The sequence below is a fragment of the Gambusia affinis genome, linkage group LG13 (genome assembly GCF_019740435.1).
Source record: "Gambusia affinis linkage group LG13, SWU_Gaff_1.0, whole genome shotgun sequence".
Classification (NCBI taxonomy): Eukaryota; Metazoa; Chordata; class Actinopteri; order Cyprinodontiformes; family Poeciliidae; genus Gambusia; species Gambusia affinis.
In genome coordinates, this window is record NC_057880.1 from 21323998 (window position 1) to 21337123 (window position 13126).

General features: G+C 40.0%; 1 protein-coding gene across 2 annotated transcripts in view; it reads left to right on the plus strand.

Annotated features, from left to right (window-relative positions):
* The window catches only part of ptk7b (protein tyrosine kinase 7b), an 81388-nt gene that overhangs the window by 65029 nt on the left and 3233 nt on the right, over positions 1-13126 (plus strand). For both annotated transcript variants that reach the window (XM_044137520.1, XM_044137521.1), the window contains 12 exons: positions 430-696; positions 1394-1530; positions 1631-1766; positions 3271-3390; positions 4636-4785; positions 5000-5147; positions 6158-6285; positions 7870-8070; positions 9284-9442; positions 9528-9760; positions 9846-9926; positions 12811-12962. In XM_044137520.1, coding sequence (XP_043993455.1) covers positions 430-696; positions 1394-1530; positions 1631-1766; positions 3271-3390; positions 4636-4785; positions 5000-5147; positions 6158-6285; positions 7870-8070; positions 9284-9442; positions 9528-9760; positions 9846-9926; positions 12811-12962 — 1912 coding nt within the window. The remainder of the gene's footprint in view (positions 1-429; positions 697-1393; positions 1531-1630; positions 1767-3270; positions 3391-4635; positions 4786-4999; positions 5148-6157; positions 6286-7869; positions 8071-9283; positions 9443-9527; positions 9761-9845; positions 9927-12810; positions 12963-13126) is intronic.

Sequence of the window (13126 nt, forward strand, 5' to 3'; positions counted from 1 at the left end):
CTTTGTTTCTTTCCTTTATTTCCTCTCTCTCTTGCTCTCTCTGTTATGAAGTATTAATGACTTGCACTTGGGTATCAATGCTAACAGCAGATGAAGGTCTTGTGACCTGTAACAGATCTCATTGCTCTTTGTATTTAGGGGCTGCTGATTTTTGGCGTGACCCACCAAACAGAAGTTAATCCCCCTCTTAAGTCCAACCTGTTCTCTGTTTGTCTTCCTTCCACTGGTTTCTGCAACTTGCTCCTAAAATCACAGGATTTACTTTAACAAGTCAAGAAATCCCTCAACTGGGAATTAGTGTTGCTCAGGGCCAAATCAAAATGCTTCAGTGACTCTGAAAGAAAATTGATGATTAAATTAAATCAATTGGAACGTTTTAAGTCCTTACTTCACGCTCCATTATTTCCATCTCCTTGCTCTTTGCTGCAGACATCGGAAGCATGTCGCCAAGGATGTCAAGGGTGTTCACCACCGACACCATGCAGCGGGTGACCTGTTACCCCCCAGCAGGGAGGCCCGACCCCGAGGTGTGGTGGGAGAGGGAAGGTCACAGGGTGCCCACGGAGGGCCGGGTGTACCAGGAAGACCTGGACCTGGTCTTCAACCGGACGGAAGAGGGAGACTCGGGCGCCTTTACCTGTGTGGCTCAAAACAAGGCCGGGCGCAGAACCCAGGATGTCACGTTCACCGTCGCAAGTAAGTGAAACGGGGAAACCTTCTTGAGCTACTAATGCAAGCTGGCGATGTTTGAATGAAGCTTTACCTGGGATGGGACCCAGGTAAAGCTGGGATGGGATTATTCACATATCTTTGAGATTATTTACCAAAATGACTGCATGTCCCTGTAAAATGCAAACAAAAACATTATTCATCATGTTTATATTCAGGGAACATTTTGTCTGTGCAGCCATTATAATTAGGAAGATATTAAAAATACTAAAACCCAAAGTTCTTAGCTTTAACAGCTGTAATAAACATTTAAATGTATTTGGGGTTTTTTCACATATACATAAGTGGTTCTTCAATAAAATGAAGTTATAACAAAATTACATTTTATTTCCTGAAGAAAAAAAACTAAATGGTTCCTTTAAAAATATAAGGAAAATACAAGAATTTTAAATAACTAATTGAGTGATTATTTTAATGCTTTGTTGAGCATAATTTCCAGTAATTGTGATGTTAATTCTTCTATGCTCGTAGTTTCTACTCTTAAAGCCATAATATTTAGGTTTTTTTGTTTTTTAGGTCATAGAAAAGGTCCAAAGAAAACCAAAATAATAATAATTAGCATTGATATTAATACAGTTTGATCCAAGATCCGTCAGAGGGAGTTGAGTGTACATGGTGACTATAAACTGATGTTGCATACTGACGTCTCTCTGTGCCTCCACAGCTCCCCCGGTCTGGGTGTCCAAACCTCTGGACAGCAGCTTAGAGGAAGGTAAACCAGGTTACCTCCACTGCCACGCGCAGGCCAACCCTCAGCCTGAGGTCTCCTGGTTCCGCAATGGCATGGAGATCATACCTGAGGTTTGTTGTCATTCACAGCTGTCTGCTTTTCTTAACAACATACAAAGTTGTTAAGAAGTCACACTTGGAGTGTTTTTTCCCTCTTCATTTTACCCTCCAGGACTCTCGTTTCAAACTGTTTTCTAACGGCACCCTGAGGATCAACAACGTGGAGGTGTACGACTCTCAAATGTACGGCTGTGAAACCAGGACCATCGGCGGCCGCCTGTCTGGCCAAGCTCGAGTCACTGTGCTGGGTAAGCTGCAGGGGGAACGCTCTAATGATCCGTACGGCCATTTAAATTCTTTCTCTGCTGGAAGGTTGTGTGAAATGGATGAAATCAAAATGTTGGTTTTTTTGTTTTTTTTTCCTAGAAAAGAAACAAACACGAGTTAATACCTGAGGGCCTGTGTGTTTGGCTGCTAAATCAGGAATCTGTGTTATATAGGCTTTCTGCAGGGACACCCACAGAGGTGTTAACCATGACTCATGCATAGTGGGTTTGGTCCAAGTTTGTGTTTTAACACCTTATCTCCATCATGCATTCTTGTCTCCTGTCGTAGCACTAAACAGTGATCGATGACCAGCAGGTTTACTTGTTCTCAGCCTCTGATAAATCACAGCCTCTTTGTAATCATCAAGTTGTGTGACATTGTTGCTGCAATTTGGTCACACTTATCTTTGTGACCACAAACTTGTGTTTTATTGGGACTTTGTCATTGTAACTTTTTAGAACTCCTTCAGCCAACCTGATTGGAAAACAGCTGTACGTAATTTAATCTCATTTATAATCCAGTTGTTCCAGGAACAAATGGAGGGAGCTGCTACAAAATCAAACTACTTTGTTTATCTGTAAAACTTTGTGGTGTAAAGCTAACAATGCATCATTCTGGCCTCACTATCCCATCTGAGAAGCACGGTGGTGGCAGCATCATCATGTTGTCCAGAGAAGCTGGTCAGTTTTTCCGAGCTGCAACCTTTTGAAAGTATGAGTTCGAGTAACTCGGTGCTCTATCCAATCTGACAATTTTCCTCAGGGGTTCTCAATAACTATGAATAAAGAACTCATTTTTGGTTTTAAGTATGGATATAATAACTAATGCAGATTTTTCATGAAATAATTTGTGACATTTCCACAGAAATGTCACTAAAATTACTATTAATATTGTTTTAAAATCTATTTTTCCTGGAATTAAGTTAGAAATAGTTTTCTGTATTTTTTTTACAGAATTTTTCAAAAATTATTTTACTTTTTTTTTTTTTTTTTTTTTTTTTTTTAAGTTTTATGTCTTTTGAGGTTGACAGTTAAGCAGTTAAAAATTACATCAATTTTCCTAAAGTAGAAATTTCCCCCAAAGTTTTACAGGTTTTTTGGTTACATTAGTAGCTCTATAAAAGATTTATTTATCTGGCCTGGGGTGAAAATGGCTCTTTGGATTGTAAATGTTGCAGACCGCTGAACTATGAGAAGAGAGTGTTGCAACATTTTAGTGTCTAGATGTGCAAAGTTGTTAGAAAAAGTTGTGCAAAAAAATGTATGTACTATTTTATGTTTTACAAAAATTCCAAAAAAATAATGAAAACTTGCTGCTAAATGTTTAAAGGCTCTGCATATGTTTGCAAGACGCTGCAGATCAGTTTGGTTCCATTTCATCTGCACGGAGAGTTGCACAAAAGAAGCTTTGACCTTCCCCCACCTCCCCGTGTTTTCACCGCATGTGTTAACCACATGTAATGTTTCCCTGGAACTTGTGTTTCAGAGCGGCTGAAATTCACACCCACCCCACAGCCGTCCCAGTGCCTTGAGCTGGATGAGGAGATCACCATCCAGTGTTCTGCCAAGGGCCGAGAGAGCCCCACAATCCGCTGGACCAAAGCAGGTACGCATGGCTCTGGCTTAACCTTTGCCCCCTGTTGTTCTAGATCTGATAAGGAAAAAGCTGTCTGAACAATATCTCACCCCAAAACGAAGCAGTAGCAACCTGCAGATCTTTGTCAACATTAAGGCGACGTGTTAAAACCTGCGTGGTCTTCAGCAAACATTGTGAGGAAGATTTATCATCGCAGACCTCATCTCGTTTGTCTTCATTAACTGAGAGGGAGAGCCAGTTCCCTCCTTAACCCACTCCCTGCTAGGGCTGGGTATTGTGAAAAACCTCAAAATTTAATTAAATTTGTATTCTTTGAGTCATGTTTCAATATCAATTTGATTCAATCTTTTAAATACTTTGGTATTGTTTTAATTACTATAAAAGTAATTTTTTGGATTATCAATTTATTGTAATTACTTTAACAATGTATATATTCAACTTTTTGAGTAGTAAAATATCTGAAAATAAGATGGTAGAACAGTAACACTTTGGCTTAATATGGTTTTCAAAAGTTAAAACAAGACTGTAGTACCTGATTAAAGTTGCCACCCCTGCCTTCTTCAAATGAAACAAAATTGGTGTCAAATATTTGTTACATTTGTGCTGGTCTGTGCAGCAAAACACTAAAAAAGGTTTCTATTTTTTTGTTTTCATTTTAAATAAAATGGTGTCACCTGAGTGAAGTTGCCACCTCCCACGTTTTTTTATAATTAATTGAAAAACATGTTTGTGCAGCAAAAATTTTCCTTCGTGCCATTATCATTTTAAAGATATTAATAAATGTTTCCAGAAGTCATTGAAAGTCAACCAGTCCCCCACATTTACAAAATCAAATGAAATGTGGTGTCAATGAACTGTGTCATGTTTGTGCAGGAAAGATTTTTGTTTCTGCTGTTTAAAATTTTTAAGTTATGTTAAAAAAAAAATCCAGAGATCAACCTGCCCATGTCTTCACGTCATCATAATCGAACATAATTGATAAATTAATTGTGCTATGTTTGTACAGCTAAAATTATGCAGTGCAGTTGGTTGACACCAAATTTGCTTGATTTTGTAAATGTGTCTGATTGTGGCTGGGGCTATTTGCCAACCACCAAAAAACTCAAGAAGACGACAATTTTACATCCAGCAGTTTTACGTGTGATGCCAAGCTAATATAGCACAATTAACAGAGTTTTCCAAATCGATATTGAATCGGAAAACATATTAATTGTATTAATAAATCAATATTTTCACCCCCTACTGCCCCCTCAGATGGAGGAGATCTCCCGCCACACGTGGATCAGAAGAACGGCCAGCTCCGCTTCAACAAGGTCACTCGCAACGACGCCGGCAACTACACCTGCATCGCCTCCAACAGCCTCCAGGGGGAGATCAGAGCCCTGGTGACCCTCATTGTGGCCGGTAAGCCACTCTCGATGTAGAAATACCCCACATAGAGAGTTTTTATTTATTAGAGGGGCTTAATGTTGACTCTTCTTATTACGATTCAAACAAATCAGCATTTAATGTCCTCTAAGAGACCATTTTACTATAATGAAAAGCACCCATTTCACCAATTGTGTCCTCACATTAATGAGCTTTTTGCTTATTGTTCTGTCCATGCTTGCACATGCAGTGTATGTTCGCTTTAAAGTGGAGCCAGAGCATACGTCGGTATACCAGGGACACACTGCCGTCCTGCACTGCCAGGCCAGCGGTGACCCCAAACCTCACGTCCACTGGATTGTGAAGGACAAGGTTCTGGGCGTCGCCAATAATGGCAGGTAAATGAGACCAGGCTGATGTAAAGTGAGCAGTATTATCACTTCAAACAAGTTTTAACCCTGGAAGAAAAAAAAACAAAACTTTCAGTTGCTTTTGTCTGAATACTTTGGAAGACTAATATACAGCTCTGGTAAAAATTAAGAGACCACTGCAAAATTATCAGTTTCTCTGATTTTACTTTTATAGATCTGTTTGAGTAAAATGAACATTGTTCTTTTATTCTATGAACCACTGACAACATGGCTCTGAAATTAATTTCCAGAAAATGAGAAAAATAACAAAAAAGATGCAGTGCTTTCAGACCTCAAATAATTCAAAGAAAACAAGTTCATGTTCATTTAGAAACAACAATACTAGTGTTTAAACTCGAAGAGTTCAGAAATTATTTGGCGGAATAACCAGGAGGTTTTCAATGGGGTTCAATGCAGTGGTTTCTTTTCCAGAGCTGTATGCTTTCAGTCTTTTCTTTTTGTGTGTTGTACAACTTCTTTGTAATATTTCAACTTTAGGCAGAGTTTCCTGATAAACTATTGATAGTCATCGTCAGAACAACATTAAAGGAATCTTTGTACCTCATTTTAAGCAAAATGATTAATTTCCCTTATTGATAGCTTGTCATTTGTCTCTAACCTGTAAAAGTTGTTCGGAAGGACATATTACAAAATGTCCTTCCTTTCTTTTTTCTCTCTTCCTTCCTTGCGCCCCTTATTCGTTCATTCCCTTTTTCCCTTTATGTCAGCCCATTTCCCTGATATAAACAATTTGAAATAAACTCTGGTATATTGAGTCTGTGAAGGTTTCTTAATTTTTTACATAAAAATGTTCTGTTAAATTTAGGACTAATGTCTGCTGTAGCTTTTCATCCCGCTGGCCTGTGGGCCCCTCCTGCTACATTTAATTATTTTATCTGACTGCTCTTCACACTTCTGCAGATTAGGTGTATGTTTGAAAATCCTAAACATTTAAGACAGACTGTGACTCTCGGGTTCCCGCCCTCTGTTTCACCCAGAATCCAGGAGATGCCAAACGGTTCATTGATAATAAGAGACGTCACCACTGACGACACGGGTCAGTACACCTGTGTGGCTGGGAACAGCTGCAGCATCAAAGACCGAGTGGCTCAGCTCTACGTAGTCGGTAGGTTTAACACACACACACACGCACCCACACACGCCCACACACACACACACACACAGAGAGAGGCATGCTTCCAGAGGTTTTCTATCAGGGACAAAAGTACCCACGTGGAGCAGTGAGCCACAATCACAGGAGCAGAGAGGAGGCATTAATTAAACCTCCACCCGTCTGTCCATCACCCATGGCGACAGGTTAATAACCTGCCCCATGTCTCTGACGCCACGGCTGACAGGGGGTGATGGGCTCGGGTTGATGCTGGATCTAATAAAGCTTTGCACTCTGAGGCCAATAAAAGCTGAAAATTACAGTCACACGCTCGCACTTTACCTGAACAGAAGGATTTCAGAGAGAGAGAGACGATTTAATTTAGTTGTTAGTCTGGGTTTGCGTGACAAAGCCGCCCAGCTAAACCACGACAGCAACCTGATCATTTTAACCTTTTAAGCGGTGAAAGACTTGATGTTTGCTTCTGTAGAACATGTGATTGTTGCATCTTTCAGACAGTAGGTCAGACTTTTTAAATCTCTAAACAATCTTATACCAGTCTCACAGGTTTGCTAAAGGCATCCAAACTTTCTGCAACATGCAGGGTCATTTTTGCTGTAGGCCAGGGGTGTACAAAATGCAGCCTGGAAGCCATTTGCAGCCCTTTGCATGATTTTGTGTGACCCCCCCCAACCTTAATTCTAAAGTGAGGTAAATATGACCGAATTGAGGCCAATGCACAATTTTATCATTTTTTTTAGATCTGCAGATTTTGCAGACGAATAAAATCTTAAAATGACAAAAAAAAAAAAAAATCTTGGTGCAACACGAGTTTCTTATTCATTCTAAGTCTTAAATTATTTTTCCATTTGTCATAGTTTAATAGTATAATAGGACCACAAATATCCAGCAACTCTTGCTCAGACTTTATAAATTGAATAAGCTGTAAATATTAACTTTGACTGATTCTTTATTGAGAACTCTGACTTGTACAGCAGGACTAATTTACAGCTACCAATCATTCCAGTTAGCAAGAAAGGTAAACCAGAGAAATGACGTCTAAAAGAATTTTAGTGGCCCAGAAAAATAGAAAAGGAAAACGGAAAGGTGATGCATTTAGTGGCGATGTGAGCTGGATGTGTGGAGGTGCAACGTTTCTTTTTTTTAATTTTGTTAGCAATTTTTTTTTATTCCCTTAGCTGGCCTCAGATAATTTTTTTCACTGGCAAGTTTGTCATAAACTCAGCTTTAGAGTTTACGTTATGAGTATGTCATATGTGAATGAACAGTATGTGCTGCCATAGGATTTTCAATAAAAACTCAAAATCTGTCTTTTTTTAATTGCCATAAAGAAGATTACTGTTTTCCATTTATCAGTTTAATTCACCTCAAGATTTTAATTGTAGCCTGTTTTGCTTGTAAAGTGTAATAGATTTAGCATTTTTGTGGACCAGTTAAGTGGTAGCAAATTCCTTTATTGTAGTTAGATAAACTAGGGGCCCCAGACAGCATCTCTCTTTGGGCTCCCACAAAGCTAGAAATGACCCTGTCAACATGTGCTTTCAATATCAAGCATTATAACTATTCTGTGTCCTGCAGACAAACCTCCTTACCATGATGGCGTTGAGGATGACAAGGCTCCTTATAAGATGATTCAAACCATCGGCCTTTCTGTGGGGGCAGCCGTGGCTTACATCATTGTGGTTCTGGGACTGATGTTCTACTGCAAGAAGAGACGCAACACCAAGAGACTGCAGAAGGGCCAGGATGGAGAAGAGCCAGAGATGGAGTGTCTCAACGGTAGGAAACAATCTCTGGATTACACAAATGTGCCAACAAGCTTCCTAAGGCCTTTGGTGATTAATAAGACCCAAGGCTTAAAAAGTTAAACTTAATCTTGCCAAACTATTCAGCTCTAGTTACAATCTTTAGCACGTTTTTCAGATTTACCTTTTGTGATGGTAGGAAAGAAGCAGCGTTTTCCTAGAATGTTTTGTGAACAAGTTTGCATGACGATAGTGTCTAATGGTTGCCTCTTACCAGCCCTCAGTGCATGTTGGCAAAACAAATGCAGTCATCGTCCAGACATGTTTGTCGTTTTTGTTACTTTAAGTTAATTTCTGAATTATGAGAATCATCACTTCCTTATGTAAAGTGCATTTCCTCATGTCTTTCCCATTTTGAAAGACAGCTACAGGAATTTGGTTTTTGTTATCCTGTCATACTAGAGATGGGCAATTATTGTACTATTTGTTGTGGGGAAAAAGAAAATAATATTTCAGATTTATTGGGACAACAATAACTTTTAATTGATATGACATTATGGTTGAGATTTTTACTTCCATTGTTTGGACTAATTTGTTCCTCAATGTTGGGTGCCAAAACAGCATCAAATAAATTAATATATTTAAAAATATGACTTAAAGAAATTATCTATGGTCAACAGTGCAATTGTAGTAAAGCAGCCTATTTATTAATGGCTATTAGTCAGAGCAGTATTTTAATTTGTTGAAAGGTGATACTGATGCTAATTCATCTGTAAAACTTTTTACCTTTACTTTTGTTACCACACTAAATGGCACAAGTTCTTTACTTCATAATGGACTTAATTATAAAGTACAATTAATAAGTGATCAAAGATTTTTCTAAACAGTATTTTTTTTTAAAATAAATGTCCTCAAATTAAACATTGGATTTAATGTGAGGCTATGCTTACTGCAGTAAAAGATGAATGTAAGTAGAGACTTTTTACATATTTCTACTAGTTCTACCAATAATTATGGACTCCTTTTATATGGTTGACTCTCTCCCTGCTTTCTCATGCTGAAAATGTTTCTAACTGTCTGGATATTTGTTGCCATCTTGTGTTAGGTATGGGTATTGCAGGTAAAAAATACCAGAGGATATATGAGTGGAAATATTGGTTGTGTAAATATGTGAATTTTAATCATTATTGGTTGTTCTTGTTGTCTGTGATCTTTGACCTTTTGTGGATGTGCGTTGTTTTCTTCAGGAGGTGCTGTTCAGCAAAATGGCCACACCACGACAGAGATCCAGGAGGAAGTGACACTCACCAACTTGGGCACGGTCGCTACAACTGAGAAACGCCACAGCCATGCCAGCGATAAGCTCCACTTTCCCCGTGCAAACCTCCAAACCATCACAACACTCGGTAGTTTAATCCTATTATTCTTAGTTTTGTTTATTTTATTTTTTTTGTCCGTCTGTTCTGATGTGTTTGGTGAATGTTTGCTCAGGTAAAGGGGAGTTTGGTGAGGTATTGCTGTCCAAAGCGAAGGGTATTGAAGAGAGCGAGGTGGAGGTGGTGGTTCTGGTGAAGTCACTGCAGTCCAGAGATGAGCAGCTGCAGAGCAACTTCCGCCGTGAAGCTGAAATGTTCGCCAAGCTGAACCACCCCAACGTGGTGCGACTGCTGGGCCTCTGCAGAGAGGCGGAGCCGCACTACATGATCCTGGAGTACTACGACCTGGTACACACACAGGAACTGAAACAAAGAAATAAACATGTTTCAGTTTCTCTATTTTATACGGTTTTTGCTTTTTTTCTCATGACAGGGAGATTTGAAGCAGTTCCTGAAAATTTCCAAAAACAAAGACGACAAGATGAAGTCTCAGCCAATAAGCACCAAGACAAAAGTAAGTCCTGAAGGTTTTAATTTTGCTCTAAAGCTACATTCTATGTCAAATATGCTTTATAGCTCCATTTTGAGATTTTTGTTCATTTTCCTTTCAATCGTGTTCAGGCTTTTTGCTCAGAATAGCTCATTTGCAAGTTAGATGTAGAAAAAAAGTTATGTAACTTGTTGATCGAACAGACCAGCACTCTACTGAGAAATTTAAAATCACTGTTCAGTGTTCCTTTGCAGTCTTAAAAAGTATGTACTTTGACTGGGTGATTTTCAGAGATCAGACAGGGAAAGATAAAAATAAAAATTGGTGGGGAAAAGGTTTGAACCTTCTTAAATTTCTTATTTTGATATGTAAGACATATATAATTTTTGAAACTTCTGTTCTATTTCATCCCTACTGACCGCCAGAGGCGGTGCTTAAAGCACTGAATGATCACTCTTGCGCATGCACAGGTCGAGTATCTTATACCAACATGGTCACATCTGACCCCCAGTGACACCAATAAGTCTATATAGTCATGTGAAAATGACAGCTCAGTCCTTTTTCGTCTTCTTGCATGCAGGTTGAACAAGTGGTAAGACATTTGATTATTTGCTTGTCGCTGGTAGCCTTGAGACTACAGTCGGAGCTGTGAGGATCACCTCGCCCTCTTGAGAGTCCTTCAGGAGAGGCATCAGGTCCTTCTAGTGGCCCCCCTGTAGCCAGGAAGAACCTGGTTTCCACTGCTGCACAAGCTCTGTTGCAGCTCTCCAATGCCTCTTCTGTCACAGGACCTTCTGTCACAGTTGGGGGTTGGGATCCTGCATCCTAATCCCAGTCGCCTCCAACTCTTGAGTTTGGCCGCTACAGGGCCCGGCATTACCTTCTCAGAGTATGACTGAGACATTGGACATACAATGACTAGTGCCAGGGCCCCTTCCACAGGACTGGTGTACACCCATAATTGGAAGGTTTTTAGCAGCTGATGTGATGCTAGAGATGAGGATCCTGTACACTGTCCTATTTCTGTTATTTTAACCTTTCTTCAAGCACTGCTTTCTCAGGGTCCATCCACTCTGAAAGTTTATGTTGCTGCAATCTCTTGTTGGCCTAAGGTGGTGAGTGAAGGGACAATAGGGTGTTTTTCTGAGAGGTGCCTGATGTTTGCACCCTCCCACATGTCCTGTCGTGCTTGTGTGGGACCTCTCTTGTCCTTGCTGCCTTGTGATCGCCTCTGTTTGAACCCTTGGCAGAGGTGAGCCTGTTTGTCAAAAAATACAGCTTTTCATGGATTCGGTGAATCGAGTGGGTGAACTACATGCGTTGTCTGTTCATGAGTCCTGTTGCCATTGGAACCCAGTTGGTTCTGGCGTTACTCTTTGGCCTGATGTAGCGTTTCTCCCTAAGGTGGCTTCATCTGCAACCCACTCTGTGCCCCTCCAGATTGCTCTCTTTGATGCAGATGGGCCTGATGAGCCTGTCAAACACACAACTTCTCTGCGGCAGTCCGATAGTCTTTGTTTGCTACGCAGGTCCCCGCAAGGGGCAGACCCTTTCCAAACAGCGTCTTGCACATTGGATTGTGGATGTGGTGGAATAAGCGTACATTCTACAGGGCCACCAACCCCCTACTGGTGTACGGTGCCATTCCACCAGGAGCATTGGTGTGTCATGGGTCACTATGACTGGGGTCACTCTATGTGCAGCAGCCGCCTGGTCATCCACAAATACCTGTGGCAGGTTTTACAGGGATAACTTGGCCTCGTTCTGACCATTGGAGGGGATCCTATCCCAGTGCTAATCATCATCTCAGTGAGGTGGGCATGTTTTCGGGGTTGTTTCTTTTCTATGTGCGATTCCTCAGGACTCTGTTGGCAATTGTCATCCAGTGCTTTAAGCACCGCCTCTGGCGGTCAGTAGTGATGAAATAGAACGAAAGTTACGACTGTAACTACGGCTCTATGAATCCCGGATGACTACCAGAGCGCTCGGATCATCGTGTTTCCCCGAGAAGATTAAGGGAATGAGCTGTCATTGTCATGTGATTATATAGACTCACCGGTGTCACTGGGGGTCACACATGACCATGTTGGTACAAGATACTCGACCTGTTCATGTGCAAGAGTGATCATTCAGTGCTTTAAGCACCGCCCCTGGCGGTCATCTGGGATTCGTAGAATTGTAGTTACAGTCGTAACTTTTGTTTTGTTTGCCACAATAAAACTAGATATGTTTTTAAATTGAGGCCAAAACTATTATGGCTTTTAAATGACTGCCAGATAAACATTAACTCATTTATAATTCATTTGATTTTTTTTTTTACTTCAGGATTTTTTTTCTCTTCTGGGTCTGCATCTTCATTTGTGTTGTCAGACGGAAAACTAATGATCCTGTTTTAAACTATTTCCTCCCTCTAATGGTCTACAAAATAATCAAATTCCTGCTCACTAAAGCAGGCCACTGGGCTTTACTGTACCAGACAGTCTTTCATAACATCTTAGATGGTAGTTCATATTTAGTTTTATACGAATTTGTCTCCAAAGACTGAAATCATTGAAAAATAATGATCTGTCTTGAGAAACTGTAAAAAAGGAGATTTATGTTATTTATCAGCAGTGCTGAGGTTTATAGACTTTCTGACACCAAAACATAATAAAATATTTTATTTAGAGATAAATAAAACACTGACGATGTCTTTTTGTTTGTTTTTGCCTTTTGCATCTTTTGAAATTTTAGGCAGTTTAAGATGCAAATTATATTATTTCAGGTCTATAACCTTCTGTGAGTGTTTTAATGTGTTCATTAAACAAAGAAGTGCAACTATGATTATGTGTCTGTTCCACTTTCAATGTTTTATGAAAGTCACTTTATGCTGCTCTTCTCCTTCGTTTTTTTTTTTTTTTCTCTACAGGTCTCCATCTGTGCCCAGGTGGCTCGCGGCATGGAGCATCTGTCCAATCACCGCTTTGTTCACAAAGACCTTGCTGCCAGGAACTGTCTGATCAACAGTCAGAGACGGATCAAAGTGTCTTCATTGAGCCTCAGCAAAGACGTCTACAACAGGTCTGTTATAAACACAGTTATACAGCTGCAGCTCGTAGTTGTTTCAGTAACTAAATAGAAAAAAATAGACTCAACCAATTGAAAAGTATCTCCATGTAATGTATAGTATATGTACCCAATTCTGATCAGGACCATTCCTCCAGATTCTGGAATCTTGATTTACA